The sequence below is a fragment of the Oncorhynchus clarkii genome, chromosome 23 (assembly GCF_045791955.1).
Source record: "Oncorhynchus clarkii lewisi isolate Uvic-CL-2024 chromosome 23, UVic_Ocla_1.0, whole genome shotgun sequence".
Classification (NCBI taxonomy): domain Eukaryota; kingdom Metazoa; phylum Chordata; class Actinopteri; order Salmoniformes; family Salmonidae; genus Oncorhynchus; species Oncorhynchus clarkii.
Genome location: NC_092169.1, coordinates 36959131 through 36975950, shown reverse-complemented (window position 1 = coordinate 36975950; position 16820 = coordinate 36959131). Strand labels below are relative to the sequence as shown.

Below are 16820 nucleotides of genomic sequence, written 5' to 3'. Positions count from 1 at the left end.
CCTTACATGTACTGTACATTATCTACTGTGTAGACTTTTCAGAACTAGAATGCATGTTAGAAAATACTCTCATTATATAGTTATGTCAGTCCTCTTCTTATCACACAAAATCCATTGCTAAACAAATGCAGTCTCAGTCAACTTGTCTACTGGCAACGATACAACTAACCAACTAACAGGGACACAGGGGCCTGTTTTGCCTCGACGCAGCAGATATGAAAAGTGGCCAGTGAAATGCCTTCCACTAAGCATTGTTTGGGAAAACTCACCAGCACTGCCAGGTCAGCCTGTGACGCCCCACCGATCATGTTGGGGACAAAGCTTTTGTGGCCTGGGGCGTCCAGGATAGTAAAGTGCTTTTTCTCTGTCTCAAAGTAGGCTCTCCCCACCTCCACCGTCTTCCCCTTGTCTCTCTCCTCCTGGTTGGTGTCCAGAGCCCAGGACAGGTACCTGGCGAGCAAGATATGGATACAAGATGAAAAAGTCATATGAAAACGTTTTTCAGTCATTTTTATTATTTCCAAGCATATACATAACTGAATCTAGTCACACCAGAAGGTAAACTCACCATGTTTCTCTGTTCTTTTCTTTGGCTTCTCTTTCATATTTCTCCAGGGTTCTTTTCTCCACCATTCCTGTCAAATACCTCCAATAAGAAAGATAAACAGAGATTGCCTGATCTGATGAATATAGGAGAGAACATTTGATTTCTAGACAGCCATGGCATTAGTAGCAATATCAAACCGTAGAAGAAAATGTTAAGCCATCTTCAGTAACCTGAAACTAGGAATAGTTATTGATAACCATGTTATTACTCACATGATCTGACCTCCAATAGTTGATTTACCAGCATCTGAAAAAAAGAAAACTGGTCTTCAATCCAAATGAATACAGACAATTTCTAACAGCACTTGCTGTTAGAAATTGCACTTGCACACCATGAAAAAAATTATGTAGGAAAGAAGACCATGAGGTAAGAGTATACAGTAGGAACGCACCCACATGCCCGATGAACACCACATTGACATGCTCCTTCTTCGGGGCGTCTGGTGGGAGGGGGATTACTTTGAGCATGGGCAGCTCCTCCTCCTCTTCCTCTTCCATCATCTCCTCCTCCTCCTTTCCCTGCACCACCTCATTGGAACCCCCCTCTCCTCCCAGGGCTCCCCCTCCTCCTGGTTCTCCTTCCCCGGGCTCCTCTTTCTGCTCCCACGTCTCCACCTCCACCATCATGTCTGCTTCTGTCCCTCCTCCGTTCTCCACTGGAGCTAAAGGACAAAAGCAGCACTTGTTTACCACTGATGTAGACCATGAAACAATGCTCTTTTGTTGAAGGTAGTCCGCACATCCAGCAGATTTCACAGGTGCATGATGGGTATATGAGATAGCTTGTGAACAGAGAGGAGAGTACCGGCACACTGTTAATCTAAACTGCACGGTGACTGCAGGTTCTCTTCAAACAATGCTCTTTGATCTCTGACCTCATACACTATAACACGGAAATTGGCTTATTACACATTTATTACAGAGTTGTGGTCACCGTGCCTTCAGAAAGGATTCATACCCCTTGACTTATTCCACACTGTGTTGTGTTACAGCCTGAATTCAAAATTAATATAATAAAACCTTCTCACCCATCTACACAAAATACCCCACAATGACAAAGTGAAAACGTTTTTAGAAATTCTAGCAACACCCTTGAGTCAATACATGTTAGAATCAACTTTTGCAGCGATTTGCACAACAGCATGTGAAATTTGTCAATCAGTGTTGCTTCCTAAGTGGACAGTTTGATTTCACAGAAGTGTGATTGACTTGGAGTTACATTGTGTTGTTTAAGTGTTCCCTTTATTTTTTTGAGCGGTGTATATTTGGCCTATTGTTCTGCTGAAATGTGAATATGTCTCCCAGTGTCTGTTGGAAAGCAGACTAAACCATCCTCTTGGATTTTACCTGCACTTAGCTCTATTCCATTTATTTTTATCCTAAAAAACTTGCCAATGACAAGCATACCCATAACATGATGGAGTCACCACCATACTTGAAAATATGAAGAGTGATGTGTTATGTTTGAGACAAATCCAACACAACGCTTTATATTCAGGACATAAAGTTAATTTCTTTGTCACATTTTTTGCAGTTTTACTTTAGTGCCTTATTGCAAACAGGATGCATGTTTTGGGACATTTTTATTCTGTACAGGCTTCCTTCCTTTCACTCTCATATTTAGGTTAGTATTGTGGAGTAATTACAATGTTGTTGAACCATCCTCAGTTTTCTCCTATCACAACCATTAAACTCTGTAACTGTCACCATCATGGTAAAATCCCTGAGAGGTTTCATTCCTCTCTGGCAACTGAGTTCGGAAGGACGCCTGTAACTTTGAAGTGACTGGATGTATTCATACACCATCCAAAGTGTAATTAATAACTTCAACACGCTCAAAGGGATATTCAATGTCGGCTTCTTTTCAACATGTACCAATAGGTGCCCTTTTTTGCAATGTATTGGAAAACCTCCCTGGTCTTTGTGGTTGAATCGGTGTTAGAAATTCACTGCTCAACTGAGGGACCTTACAAATAATTGTATGTATGTAGTACAGAGATGAGGTAGTCATTCAAAAATCATGTTAAACACTATTATTGCGCCTCCCGGGTGGCGCAGTGGTTAAGGGCGCTGTACTGCAGCGCCAGCTGTGCCACCAGAGACTCTGGGTTCGCGCCCAGGCTCTGTCATAACCGACCGGGAGGTCCGTGGGGCGACGCACAAATGGCCTAGCGTCGTCCGGGTTAGGGAGGGGATGTCCTTGTCTCATCGCGCATCAGCGACTCCTGTGGCAGGCCGGGCGCAGTGCACGCTAACCAAGGTTGCCAGGTGCACGGTGTTTCCTCCGACACATTGGTGCGGCTGGCTTCCGGGTTGGATGCGCGCTGTGTTAAGAAGCAGTGCGGCTTGGTTGGGTTGTGTATCAGAGGACGCATGACTTTCAACCTTCGTCTCTCCCGAGCCCGTACGGGAGTTGTAGCGATGAGACAAGATAGTAGCTACTAAAACAATTGGATGCCACGAAATTAGGGAGAAAACGGGGTAAACGTTTATTTAAAAAACTCTATTATTGCACACAGAGTGAATCCATGCAACTTATTATATGACTTGTTAAGCACATATTTACTCCAGAACTTATTTTAGTCTTGCAATAACAAAAGAATACTGAATACTTATTGTCACGCCCTGACCTTAGAGATCCTTGTTATTCTCTATGTTTGGTTAGGTCAGGGTGTGATTTGGGTGGGCATTCTATGTTCTCTATTTCTTTGTTTTTGGCAGAGTGTGGTTTCCAATCAGAGGCAGCTGTCTATTGTTGTCTCTCAAACTTAGGTAGCCCTTTCCCCCAATTTCAGTTGTGGGATCTTATTTTCTGTTTAGTGTCTGTGCCTGACGGAACTGTTTGCTTTCATTTTTTGGTGTTATTTTGTTTTTTGGTGTCATCAATAAAAAGACGATGTACGCCTACCACGCTGCGCCTTGGTCTTCTTCTCCCAACGGGAGCCGTAACACTTATTGACTCAAGAAATTTCAGCTTTTCATTTTTAATGACTTTGTAAACATTTTTTTTTTTTATTATTTTTTTTTTTGACATTATAGGGTATCAACAGTCACTCAGAACTCACTTCCCTGCGTGTCCTCTCTCTCTCTGGCAGGCTACAGTTTCAGCCAGGTGTCACACTAACAGATAAATCAGGCGTATGTAACCTGAGTAGATGTGCACAGCGGCAGTGTTCTCTGGCCAAATGTAAAACATATATAGGGCTGGTCAACACAGCAACATTCCCTGAAAATACAACAACTGGACTGCTCGATTTGGTTATACCAGTCTAACAAACGTCATATCCTCTATCTGTTTCCACGTGTTCCAGTGTACTAGTATATTTTAGGCATAGGCCTGTGATGTTGCATCATGCTATAGATGTGCATGTAGGGAGTGCGAGCCTGCCAACCCTCCCAGTTGGACCTTGTCATGTCTCCCAGAACTGGCCTTCAGGCCTAGGCTACCTCCCAGTGAGCAGTAGACCTTAAGAGATGTTTCAATGTCTGAATGGTAGACAATACTGACTGACGGACATTTGTAATCTCTTCTGGAATGAGTTGGGTGGGAGTTGGCAAGGCAACCTTCTGCAGGTAAAAAATAAAGATTGAAACCTAAAGGTTTTTAAAAAAACACTTGTGATACACATCTTCAACAAACAATCTGATACCGTCTGACTGTCCAAAAAAATAACATTGTGTAAAGTACAACACACCTGAGTGGCAAAGGGAAGTAAAAGATGGAAGAATAGTTAGCTCCATAATAATATAGTAATAAACACAAAACACATACCAACTGTTTCTGACAGCTCCATGCTGGCAACTGTCTCAGCACCTGTGAAGAGACAAGTTGTTGCGTTTATCATTGGCATTAAATGGACATTGGAGGTTTTGGAATAGGAATCCAGTAACGTTATGGGTGATGGCTTAACAATAATAATAGCATCATGAGCAGTAGGCCTAGCTATAAATGTTGCACCATCATGTCAAAACAGTCACATTAGGGTTGAGCAATATTATACACTGGTCTAGTGAGCTTGCTTAGCTAACGTTACAACCCCAAGATAGCTAACGTTATCTAGCTAGGTACTGTAGCTAACCCGGCTAACCCCAGGCAATAAGAGCAGCTGTCAAAATCCCGTTATTACAACACTCCACAACATCACACACTAAACTACCGTGACCGTCGGATATTGGGATTTCCGTGAGGCTGCTTTGAAAGAAGGTCGGTACAAACACCGCCGCGTTGACATTCGGGACAAACGGCTTGGCATTGACGTTGAGAGCGGCGAGAGCGGACTGGAGTCCCGCGGCGTCTCGGGCCTCGGCATCCTCCTCCTGTTCCCACGAATCTGGGGCTGTGTCTCGCGGGTCCATGGCAGAGTTAGCTAAGCTAGCTAGCTGGCTTGACTGTGAATAACGCACCTGGCTTGATGTCCGTTCTGTTATCTTCCTACTTATGTTAAAATAATTCGCGATGCTTCACTGTGTCTTATTTTGGGAGGCATATGGTGAGCCGGTGTCTCACGGAGACGAGACCGACGAGAGAGAGAGAGAGAGAGAGAGACGTAAACCACAGTTCCACAACGAACCGCTAGGAGGGCTCCTCGAGGGGGTAACCCTGGAACTACAGAACAATGCATTCTGGAAGGTGGGGTTGAACGTAAAGCTGTCTATCGCCACTCTGTAAACCGGTAAATATGAACGTTAAAAACAGTATACTAATCAGAGTATACACATCCTTAATTTTACTAAACTCAACAACAAAAAAATCTAACATTAAATAGTACAGATAAACAGTATAAGTATTCAAATCAGTTATGATTTGAAAAAAGCTGCCCAATGGTGAATCCATGAGGGTCTTTCACTCTTTGGCATCAGCAATTCCCCCGGAGTGAAAGTGGCCTCGTTCTCAGGCATATCAGGACTGCAGGAGACCATGGAAAATAATGAATCTACGAGAGGAGGAAGATCTTTCTCTATAGGTGAGAAAATCATATTTGACAACTTCTTTACAATGATTTATTACTAAGGAATAATGAGAACAACATATATTGAGTAAGTGAACTTTAAGACTCGGATGGGGCCACAGTGTCTCCTGACCCCTCCTGTCTCAGCCTCCAGTATTTATGCTGCAGTAGTTTATGTGTCGGGGGGCTAGGGTCAGTTTGTTATATCTGGAGTACTTCTCCTGTCCTATTCGGTGTCCTGTGTGAATCTAAGTGTGCATTCTCTAATTCTCTCCTTCTTTCTCTCTCTCGGAGGACCTGAGCCCTAGGACCATGCCCCAGGAATACCTGACATGATGACTCCTTGCTGTCCCCAGTCCACCTGACCGTGCTGCTGCTCCAGTTTCAACTGTTCTGCTTTATTATTATTCGACCATGCTGGTCATTTATGAACATTTGAACATCTTGGCCATGTTCTGTTATAATCTCCACCCGGCACAGCCAGAAGAGGACTGGCCACCCCACATAGCCTGGTTCCTCTCTAGGTTTTTCCTAGGTTTTGGCCTTTCTAGGGAGTTTTTCCTAGCCACCGTGCTTCTACACCTGCATTGCTTGCTGTTTGGGGTTTTAGGCTGGGTTTCTGTACAGCACTTTGAGATATCAGCTGATGTACGAAGGGCTATATAAATACATTCGATTTGATTTTGATTTAAGATAAATTACCTGTCAAATATCTTGCCGATTCTCAACTCTCCACGTCCTTTCCTCAAGCTGATTTGTGTGGTGGACCCATGCGTCAGGATGTGCCCTCCAATCGGCTTTTTGGGATCAGCTTGGAACCTGACAGAGACAAGAGAAACACTCAGATCAGAATTACAGGCCAAAATCTGTTAGAAATTTAGCCAAGTGAGTGAGTTTCCGTCCAATTTCAAACCAAACCCTAGTCCCCACATCAGGCTAGTCACTTACGACATCCCAGCTCCAGGGTCTGCAGTCATCCGATTGGTGACAAACACCGCAACGTTGTACTCTAGGGAGAGGAGAAAGGAAGACATGAATATCAATATGTACAAATTAATATTTATATTAATATTCCCATCTCCATCAATCCAAGGTTTATGCAAAATTTAAGAGTTATTCTGCAGAGTTATTCTGCTGCGATGTACATCTATTATTTCCATAGTTCCCATATAAATCTGCAAGAGCTGTGGCCAGACCTTCAGAGATCTTCTGCAGACGAGAGAGCATCTAGGCCAGCTTCTGTTGTCTCTCTGCCAGCTCCCCTCGGCCAGAGAAATCTACCCGGAACAGAGCCATGATGGAGTCTATGATCTGAGGGCAGGAATGGGAAAGACAGAGACACAATATATTATAAATGCTTATTACACATAATAATGCATTATATCTGTCAACATTAACTAAAGTGTTACCGAAAGACAAGTACAGTGATAGAAGTTGACACTAAGAAAGAAATACTAACATAAAACAATATGACAGGTGATGTTGTTTATATTTTCTTTTCATTTAATACCAGAAGTTTGAAGATGCCTCCCTCCTCGTGGAATTTGGCCGCCACAAAATCCAACAGCTCCATCTGGTGTTCACCTGAAGTTGAAACCTAATTAGGGACATAGTAGTGCAGTAGAGTAAGTCCAAGATGCATGGTCCAAACCATACAAAAGCCTTATCCTCTGATGTCATAAGTACCCATTAGAAAACACAGAAATTATCCTAAAATGTATACAGTAAAAAATGTAAAAACAGACTCAAAATGTATACTTAACATTTCTATCTAACATTGTGAAACAGCTTTTCTCAGACAATATGTTCTCAGGTTTAGGCAGTAATTGTAACGGTTGTCGTCTGGAGATAGAGAGGACCAAAGCGCAGAGTGGTTAGTGTTCATCTTTTTAATGGAAAACTGAACACTTAAAAAAAACACAAAACAACAAAGTGACAACCAAAACAGTTCTATCTGGTGCAGACACACAAAGATTGAAAATAACCACCCACAAACCCCAACAGAAAACAGGCTACCGAAATATGGTTCCCAATCAGAGACTATGACTAACACCTGCCTCTGATTGAGAACCATATCAGGCCAAACAAGAAACCCCACATAGAAACAGAAAACAGACTGCCCACCAAACTCACGCCCTGACCACACTAAAACAAAGAAAATACAAAAGAACTATGGACAGAACGTGACAGTAATGATAGAGAGGTACTGTTTAATGAGTAAGTTAGATGTCTTACTGGTGTAGGCTCGGGCGTATAACACATTGTCCAACACAGCATGATGGTCCACGTTGAACCTGTCTGCTATGTCCGTCAGCCTGTCTGGACGACTAGAGGGTCACATCAGGTTAAGGAAAACATAGGATTTCATAAGAGACTATTGGCTGAGTCATGTGAATAAAAAAAACACTGGGATACTTATGACCCTGTATCCTCAGAAATACTTGCAAAGGTAAGGGTGATTTTAAACTGATGCAAATTTGACTTTATAGATTAGAGCTCAGGTAAATTAGGATACAAAGTGTTCTCTGTGTCGATGAAGATTACTTTTCCTCCTGTGTAGCCATCCTCTCCAGGAAGCTGGGCTGTGACTGGAGAACAACAGAGACACGGACTAAATGACAAAAATCTATGTAATAATATCTGAATATTTCTTAAACCTGACTTCCAAGACAGTACAACCTAACTGGGACTACCGAAAATACCCCTCAGCCATTCACTTACCACAGTGTGTGAGAGCTGGGTCTTGCCTGTCCAAAACTCTGAGGGACTAAACATTTACTATGAAAGTATGAAAAAAAGAAAACATGTTTTATATCTGACTCAGTTCAGGTTAATGTTAGCCATTGGGCCTTAACTTCTTGTCTTATACATCATGAGCATGAGATTTATCATATCTTTGACTGGGGGACCCACAGAGCTCACCTCCAAATGCCTCAGTGATTACCATGCTCTCCATACCTCCCCCAAGTAGTTTACTGAAGACAGATGGATCAGAAGAGAAGAATTGGAGTACTGAAAATGTATTACTATAAAAAGTTATGAACATATGAGCATGTGGCGAATCTCAACTCAAACTCTATGCTTCCAGTGTTGACGCGGAACAATTGTTTCCTCTTCGCACTGTATTCAAATGCTGTCAGGAAACCTTTGGTCTAAAATAAAAATGTATTCAACATACTAGGCGACCAGCTGCAACAGGATTTTGAGTTTGTCTTACGTTGAATAATGTTTGTTTTTTTACATTGTTGACAACAAAACTAATCATGAAAAATCAGTCCCCTATTCTGAAGTAGACTCAGGTGAGTCTCTCACCAGCATTTTCCCAGCAGCTTCTTTGATCTTGTCCACCTTGGCCTCTGAAAGGCCCTTGATGTTACACTGGGCTCTGCGTGTGGTCATCTGGATCCCCTTCACTATGCAAATACCCACAGACTTCAGCTTCTTTAAATCTGCCATGTTCTGTATGGATGGAGGGTGGGAGGGATGGAGAGGAGAGAGTGAAGGGGAGAGAGAGAGGGAGGGGTGGTAGTGGGAGAGAATGGAGAGTGAGGAAGAGTGAAAGAGAGAGAGGGGGGGGGGGTTGTTTACTTATTACTTTTGAGGTGTAATCTTGAGTTGGTCTATCTACCAACCCATGACTAAGTATCTATAACATATTATACACTCTGTCAAGGGTCAGCGCTGTCTAACCACTGTCCTTGACATTGTTTTCAGATATACTCACAATTCCATGCTTCTGTAGGGTGTCTAGGTTTTGGAAAAATGACTCCTGGGGGTAAAGAACATGACCAAAAAAACTCATGTCCATGTTGAGAAGTAACATATGATCTGACTGTGTCTGACACACCACTTACGCCAGATGGAAGTTACCATCACCAAAACATATATTAGCTATGTTGTTATCAATGATTATCAAAGAGTTGTAGCTAACTTCCTAGCTACAACAATCCATTCTACCAAGAAAAACCTAAAATTATGCTAGTAGTAGCAACGAGATGGCTAGTGGCTAACAAAACTGACAACCGTAGCCAGGCTGGCAAGCAAGCTAAAATCAAAGACTGTACAGTATGAAGATAGGCAAACACTGCTTCTCCAATAAAGAGAAATAGTAATGGTGTCTTTTTGTAAACACTACCTCCGCCATGGTTGTTTGAACAAAGCCTACGGGGAAAATTAATGGCGTATTTTGTAGTCTTTGGAGGAAAATGTTTTTCCCGCACTCAATTCGCGAATATCGTTCCGCTAATACAGGACTAGTAAAGGCACAGTGCACTTAATTTGTGATTTTTTTTAAACTAAAAGTATTTGAATGTTTACCAGCATTTGCAACTTGAGTCTAATAATTATCTGTGCAAAACAGTTAATCTAAAACAAAATGTATTAGTCACATGAGCCGAATACAACAGGTGTAAAATTTACAGTGAATTGCTTACTCACAAGCCCTTAACCAACAGTGCAGTTTTAACAAAATACCTAAAAAAAAAAGTAAGAGATAAGAATAACAAATAATTAGGTAATTGAGGTTATATGTACATGTCTGTAGAGTTATTAAAGTGACTATGCATAGACAATAAACAGAGAGTAGCAGCATCGTAGAAGAGGGGGGGCAATGCAAATAGTCTGGGTAGCCATTTTATTACAAGTTCAGGAGTCTTAAGGCTTGGGGGTAGAAGCTGTTAAGAAGCCTTTTGGACCTAGCCGCTTCGGTTCTGTTTGCCATGCGGTAGCAGAGAGAATGACTAAGGTGGCTGGAGTCTTTGACAATTCTTAGAGCCTTCCTTTGACACTGCCTGGTATAGAGGTCCTGGATGGCAGGAAGCTTGGCCCCGGTGATGTACTGGGCCGTACGCACTACCCTCTGTAGTGCCTTGTGGTCGGAGGCCGAGCATTTGCCATACCAAGCAGTGATGGAACCATGCTCTCGATGGTGCAGCTGTAAAACCATTTGAGGATCTGAGGACCCATGCCAAATCTTTTCAGTCTCCTGAGAAAGTCCAGGATCCAGTTACAGAGGGAGGTGTTTAGTCCCAGGGTCCTTAGCTTAGTGATGAGCTTCGAGGGCACTGTGGTGTTGAACGATGAGCTGTAGTCAATGAATAGCATTCTCACATACAGTTGAAGTCGGAAGTTTACAAACACTTAGGTTGGAGTCATTAAAACTTGTTTTTCACCCACTCCAGAAATTTCTTGTTAACAAACTATAGTTTTTGCAAGTTGGTTAGGACATATACTTTGTGCATGACAAAGTCATTTTTCCAACAATTGTTTACAGACAGATTATTTCAATTATAATTCACTGTATCACAATTCCAGTGGGTCAGAAGTTTACATACACTAAATTGACTGCGCCTTTAAACAGCTTGGAACATTCCAGAAAATGATGTCAAGGCTTTAGAAGATTCAGATAGGCTAATTGACATCATTTGAGTCAATTGGAGGTGTACCTGTGGATGTATTTCAAGGCCTACCTTCAAACTCAATGCCTCTTTGCTTGACATCATGGGAAAATCAAAAGATATCAGCCAATACCTCAGAAAAAAACCTGTAGACATCCACGAGTCTGATTCATCCTTGGGAGCAATTTCCAAATGCCTGAAGGTGCCACGTTCATCTGTACAAACAATAATATGCAAGTATAAACACCATGGGACCACGCAGCCGTCATACCACTCAGGAAGGAGGTGCGTTCTGTCTCCTAGAGATGAACGTACTTTGGTGCAAAAAGTGCAAATCAATCCCAGAACAACAGCAAAGGACCTTGTGAAGATGCTGGAGGAAACAGGTACAAAATGATCTATTATCCACAGTAAAATGAGTCCTACATCGACATAACCTGAAAGGCAGCTCAGCAAGGAAGAAGCCACTGCTCCAAAATCGCCATAAAAAAAGCCAGACTACGGTTTGCAACTGCACATGGGGACAAAGATCATACTTTTTGGATAAATGTCCTCTGGTCTGAAGAAACAAAAACAGAACTGTTTGGCCATAATGACCATTGTTATGTTTGGAGGAAAAAGGGGGAGGCTTGCAATCTGAAGAAATCCATCCCAACCGTGAAGCACGGGGTTGACAGCATTGTTGTGGGGATGCTTTGCTGCAGGAGGGACTGGTGCACTTCAAAAAATAGATGGCATCATGAGGCAGGAAAATGATGTGGATATATTGAAGCAACATCTCAAGACATCAGTCAGGAAGTTAAAGCTTGGTCGCAAATGGGTCTTCCAAATGGACAATGACCCCAAGCATACTTCCAAAGTTTTGGAAAAATGGATTAAGGACAACAAAGTCAAGGTATTGGAGTGGCCATCACGAAGCCCTGACCTCAATCCTATAGAAAATGTGTGGGCAAAACTGAAAAAGCGTGTGCGAGCAAGGAGGCCTACAAACCTGACTCAGTTACACCAGCTCTGTCAGGAGGAATGGGCCAAAATTAATCCAACTTATTGTGGGAAGCTTGTGGAAGGCTACCCTAAACGTTTGACCCAATTTAAATCAAATCAAATGTATTTATATGGCCCTTCGTACATCAGCTGATATACAGTGCCTTGCGAAAGTATTCGGCCCCCTTGAACTTTGCGACCTTTTGCCACATTTCAGGCTTCAAACATAAAGATATAAAACTGTATTTTTTTGTGAAGAATCAACAACAAGTGGGACACAATCATGAAATGGAACGACATTTATTGGATATTTCAAACTTTTTTAACAAATCAAAAACTGAAAAATTGGGTGTGCAAAATTATTCAGCCCCCTTAAGTTAATACTTTGTAGCGCCACCTTTTGCTGCGATTACAGGGTATGTCTCTATCAGTTTTGCACATCGAGAGACTGAAATTTTTTCCCATTCCTCCTTGCAAAACAGCTCGAGCTCAGTGAGGTTGGATGGAGAGCATTTGTGAACAGCAGTTTTCAGTTCTTTCCACAGATTCTCGATTGGATTCAGGTCTGGACTTTGACTTGGCCATTCTAACACCTGGATATGTTTATTTTTGAACCATTCCATTGTAGATTTTGCTTTATGTTTTGGATCATTGTCTTGTTGGAAGACAAATCTCCGTCCCAGTCTCAGGTCTTTTGCAGACTCCATCAGGTTTTCTTCCAGAATGGTCCTGTATTTGGCTCCATCCATCTTCCCATCAATTTTAACCATCTTCCCTGTCCCTGCTGAAGAAAAGCAGGCCCAAACCATGATGCTGCCACCACCATGTTTGACAGTGGGGATGGTGTGTTCAGGGTGATGAGCTGTGTTGCTTTTACGCCAAACATAACGTTTTGCATTGTTGCCAAAAAGTTCAATTTTGGTTTCATCTGACCAGAGCACCTTCTTCCACATGTTTGGTGTGTCTCCCAGGTGGCTTGTGGCAAACTTTAAACAACACTTTTTATGGATATCTTTAAGAAATGGCTTTCTTCTTGCCACTCTTCCATAAAGGCCAGATTTGTGCAATATACGACTGATTGTTGTCCTATGGACAGAGTCTCCCACCTCAGCTGTAGATCTCTGCAGTTCATCCAGCGTGATCATGGGCCTCTTGGCTGCATCTCTGATCAGTCTTCTCCTTGTATGAGCTGAAAGTTTAGAGGGACGGCCAGGTCTTGGTAGATTTGCAGTGGTCTGATACTCCTTCCATTTCAATATTATCGCTTGCACAGTGCTCCTTGGGATGTTTAAAGCTTGGGAAATCTTTTTGTATCCAAATCCGGCTTTAAACTTCTTCACAACAGTATCTCGGACCTGCCTGGTGTGTTCCTTGTTCTTCATGATGCTCTCTGCGCTTTTAACGGACCTCTGAGACTATCACAGTGCAGGTGCATTTATACGGAGACTTGATTACACACAGGTGGATTGTATTTATCATCATTAGTCATTTATGTCAACATTGGATCATTCAGAGATCCTCACTGAACTTCTGGAGAGAGTTTGCTGCACTGAAAGTAAAGGGGCTGAATAATTTTGCACGCCCAATTTTTCAGTTTTTGATTTGTTAAAAAAGTTTGAAATATCCAATAAATGTCGTTCCACTTCATGATTGTGTCCCACTTGTTGTTGATTCTTCACAAAAAAATACAGTTTTATATCTTTATGTTTGAAGCCTGAAATGTGGCAAAAGGTCGCAAGTTCAAGGGGGCCGAATACTTTCGCAAGGCACTGTATCAAAGTGCTGCACAGAAACCCAGCCTAAAACCCCAAACAGCAAGCAATGCAGGTATAGAATCACGGTGGCTAGGAAAATCTCCCTAGAAAGGCCAGAACCTAGGAAGAAACCTAGAGAGGAACCAGGCTATGAGGGGTGGCCAGTCCTCTTCTGGCTGTGCCGGGTGGAGATTATAACATAACATGGCCAAGATGTTAAAAAATGACCAGCATGGTCAAATAATAATAATCACAGTAGTTGTCGAGGGTGCAGCAAGTCAGCACCTCAGGAGAAAATGTCAGTTGGCTTTTCATAGCCGATCATTAACAGTATCTCTACCACTCCTGCTGTCTCTAGAGAGTTGAAAACAGCAGGTCTGGGACAGGTAGCACGTCCGGTGAACAGGTCAGGATTCCATAGCCGCAGGCAGAACAGTTGAAACTGGAGCAGCAGCACGGCCAGGTGGACTGGGGACAGCAAGGAGTCATCGTGCCAGGTAGTCCTGAGGCATGGTCCTAGGGCTCAGGTCCTCCGAGAGAAAGAGAGAATTAGAGAGAGCATAGTTAAATTCACACAGGACACCGGATAAGACAGGAGAAGTAATCCAGATATAACAAACTGACCCTAGCCCCCCGACACATAAACTACTGCAGCATAAATACTGGAGGCTGAGACAGGGGGGGTCAGGAGACACTGTGGCCCCATCCGATGATACCCCCGGACAGGGCCAAACAGGAAGGATATAACCCCACCCACTTTGCCAAAGCACAGCCCCCACACCACTAGAGGGATATCTTCAACCACCAACTAACAGTTAACAATTTAAAGGCAATGCTACCAAATACTAATTGAGTGTATGTAAACTTCTGACCCAATTTGAATGTGATGAAAGAAATAACAGCTGAAATAAATAATTCTCTCCACTATTATTCTGACATTTCACATTCTTAAAATAAAGTGGTGATACTAACTGACCTAAGACAGGGAATTTTCACTAGGATTAAATGTCAGGAATTGTGAAAAACAGAGTTTAAATGCATTTGGCTAAGGTGTATGAAAACTTCAGACTTCAACTGTAGCTGTTCCTTTTGTCCATGGGTGAAAGGGCAGTGTGGAGTGCAATAGAGATTGCATCATCTGTGGATCTGTTGGGGCGATATGCGATTTGGAGTGGGTCTAGGATTTTTGGGATAATGGTGTTGATGTGAGAATTGACCAACCTTTCGATGGTGGTCTGCTTGAAACATGTTGGTATTACAGACTCAGGGAGAGGTTGAAAATGTCAGTGAAGACACTTGCCAGTTGGTCAGCGCATGCTCGGAGTACACGTCCTGGTATTCCGTCTGGCCCTGCGGCCTTGTGAATGTTGACCTGTTTAATTGACCTGTTTAAAGGTCTTACTCACATCGGCTGCGGAGAGCGTGATCACACAGTCGTCCGGAACAGCTGATGCTCTCATGCATGTTTCAGTGTTACTTGCCACGAAACGAGCATAGATGTTATTTAGCTCGTCTGGTAGGCTCGTGTCACTGGGCAGCTCTCAGCTGTGCTTCCCTTTGTAGTCTGTAATAGTTTGCCAGCCCTGCCACATCCGACGAGCATCTGACCCAGCGTAGTACGATTAGAGCCTGTGTAGTATCTGATAATACTTGTGGAATATGAAAATACTTGTTTGATATACAGTATGTTTTCTAGTTTCTTTAAATACTTTGCAAATGCAACTTATTTATATGTGTTAACTGAAATGGTCTATTAATTCCTTTTCAGTAGAAGCTCTTATCCAAAGCAACTTACAGTAGTGAGTGCATACATTTTCATACTGGTCCCCCATGGGAATGGAACCCACAACCCTAACATTGCAAATGCCATCCTCTACCAATTTAGCCACATCATCACAAACCACTTGATGTCTCAATATACTCATTTACTGTATTGTGCATTGTTATTCTTCATGGTGATGGAAAGTCTACAGGTACAAACCTAGATGACCACCAGCCTATGTATAATACAGTAATGTACATTTACATTAAGTAGTTTGTAAGGATGGTAAATTAATACTGCCCCCCAAAAAATTGTTTTCCATGTTATTTGATCAAGAACAATATGTAATTTGATGTGGATGTTTTGTGTCTTTGCCCATAACTTTGCACCTTTTGATGTAAATGTTTGAGGACAGACAGGGTTTTGTTCTTTCTGGATCCTATTTGGATGACAATCACAGCGACAGGGTCAGGGCAACAACTCTTACAATTCCAACTATTGAATCCTGCAAGATATTGTTCTTCATTATACAACTACCTTTTTTGCCAAAGCTGAGATGTTGAAAAAAATGTTTTGCCTGCACTACAGACCTCTATATCAGTCCACTAATACCAGTAAAGGCCCAGTGCACTACTTTTGAGAAACAATATACTTTTCAAAAAAGAATATATATTTTGTATTAATTATTTTTTTAAATTCAGATTTTTCAGGGGGTGCTGCAGCACCTTCGGCACCCCTATTTCCCATGGCTATGCATAAAGCACATAAAGGCTTCATAATTCATAAAGGTCATGTTAACTGACTGACTCGGAAATTTCTGACTTGCTAATAGGTTGTAATTTATTTATTATTAATTTATTTATTTTCACCTTTATTTAACCAGGTAGGGTAGTTGAGAACAAGTTCTCATTTGCAACTGCGACCTGGCCAAGATAAAGCAAAGCAGTGTGACGCAGACAACAACGCAGAGTTACACATGGAGTAAACAATAAACAAGCCAATAACACAATAAACAAGTCAATGACACAGTAGAAAAAAAAGAAAGTCTATATACAGTGTGTGCAAAAGGCATGAGGTAGGCAATAAATAGGCCATAGGAGCGAATAATTACAATTGACGAAAATGAAAACGTGTCAGTTTGTCACTACTTAACATTGGCACGAATTTACGTTGTACCTTTAGATGTCGAGAAAATTCACTAAGAAAGAATTGTTCCCTTCTCAAACTTGGCCTGTTTCGCAAGTCTCGCTATGTTGCGCCTCTGGGTTGAATGTGTTAAAAGAGTTTAGCTAGCTAGCCAGGTTAATGTTACTTCATTATCTTGGTATCCGGCCTCATCCTCCACAACTTGATCCTCAGCGGCTTTCAT

The 16820-nt window shown here is 42.2% G+C and overlaps 1 protein-coding gene, 1 long non-coding RNA gene and 1 pseudogene across 3 annotated transcripts in view; 1 reads left to right on the top strand and 2 right to left on the bottom strand.

Moving 5' to 3' along the window:
• LOC139381061 (eukaryotic peptide chain release factor GTP-binding subunit ERF3A-like) overlaps positions 1-5183 on the bottom strand; it is a 22725-nt gene extending 17542 nt beyond the window's left edge. The window contains exons 1-6 of one of the 2 annotated variants that reach the window (XM_071124270.1): positions 4764-5183; positions 4379-4420; positions 999-1268; positions 820-853; positions 569-646; positions 270-450 (exon numbers count right to left, since the gene is read on the bottom strand). In XM_071124270.1, the coding sequence (XP_070980371.1) occupies positions 270-450; positions 569-646; positions 820-853; positions 999-1268; positions 4379-4420; positions 4764-4962 (804 nt within the window). In that variant the 5' untranslated portion in view covers positions 4963-5183. Of the gene's footprint in view, positions 1-269; positions 451-568; positions 647-819; positions 854-998; positions 1269-4378; positions 4447-4478; positions 4600-4763 lie in introns of those variants that run through there. The other variant, XM_071124271.1, reaches the window with a different exon arrangement.
• LOC139381063 (uncharacterized) lies at positions 5038-8651 on the top strand. The gene is made up of 3 exons (XR_011628520.1): positions 5038-5279; positions 5467-5570; positions 5850-8651. It is a non-coding gene; the product is annotated as an uncharacterized lncRNA (long non-coding RNA).
• LOC139381062 (meiotic recombination protein DMC1/LIM15 homolog) lies at positions 5450-16820 on the bottom strand (annotated as a pseudogene).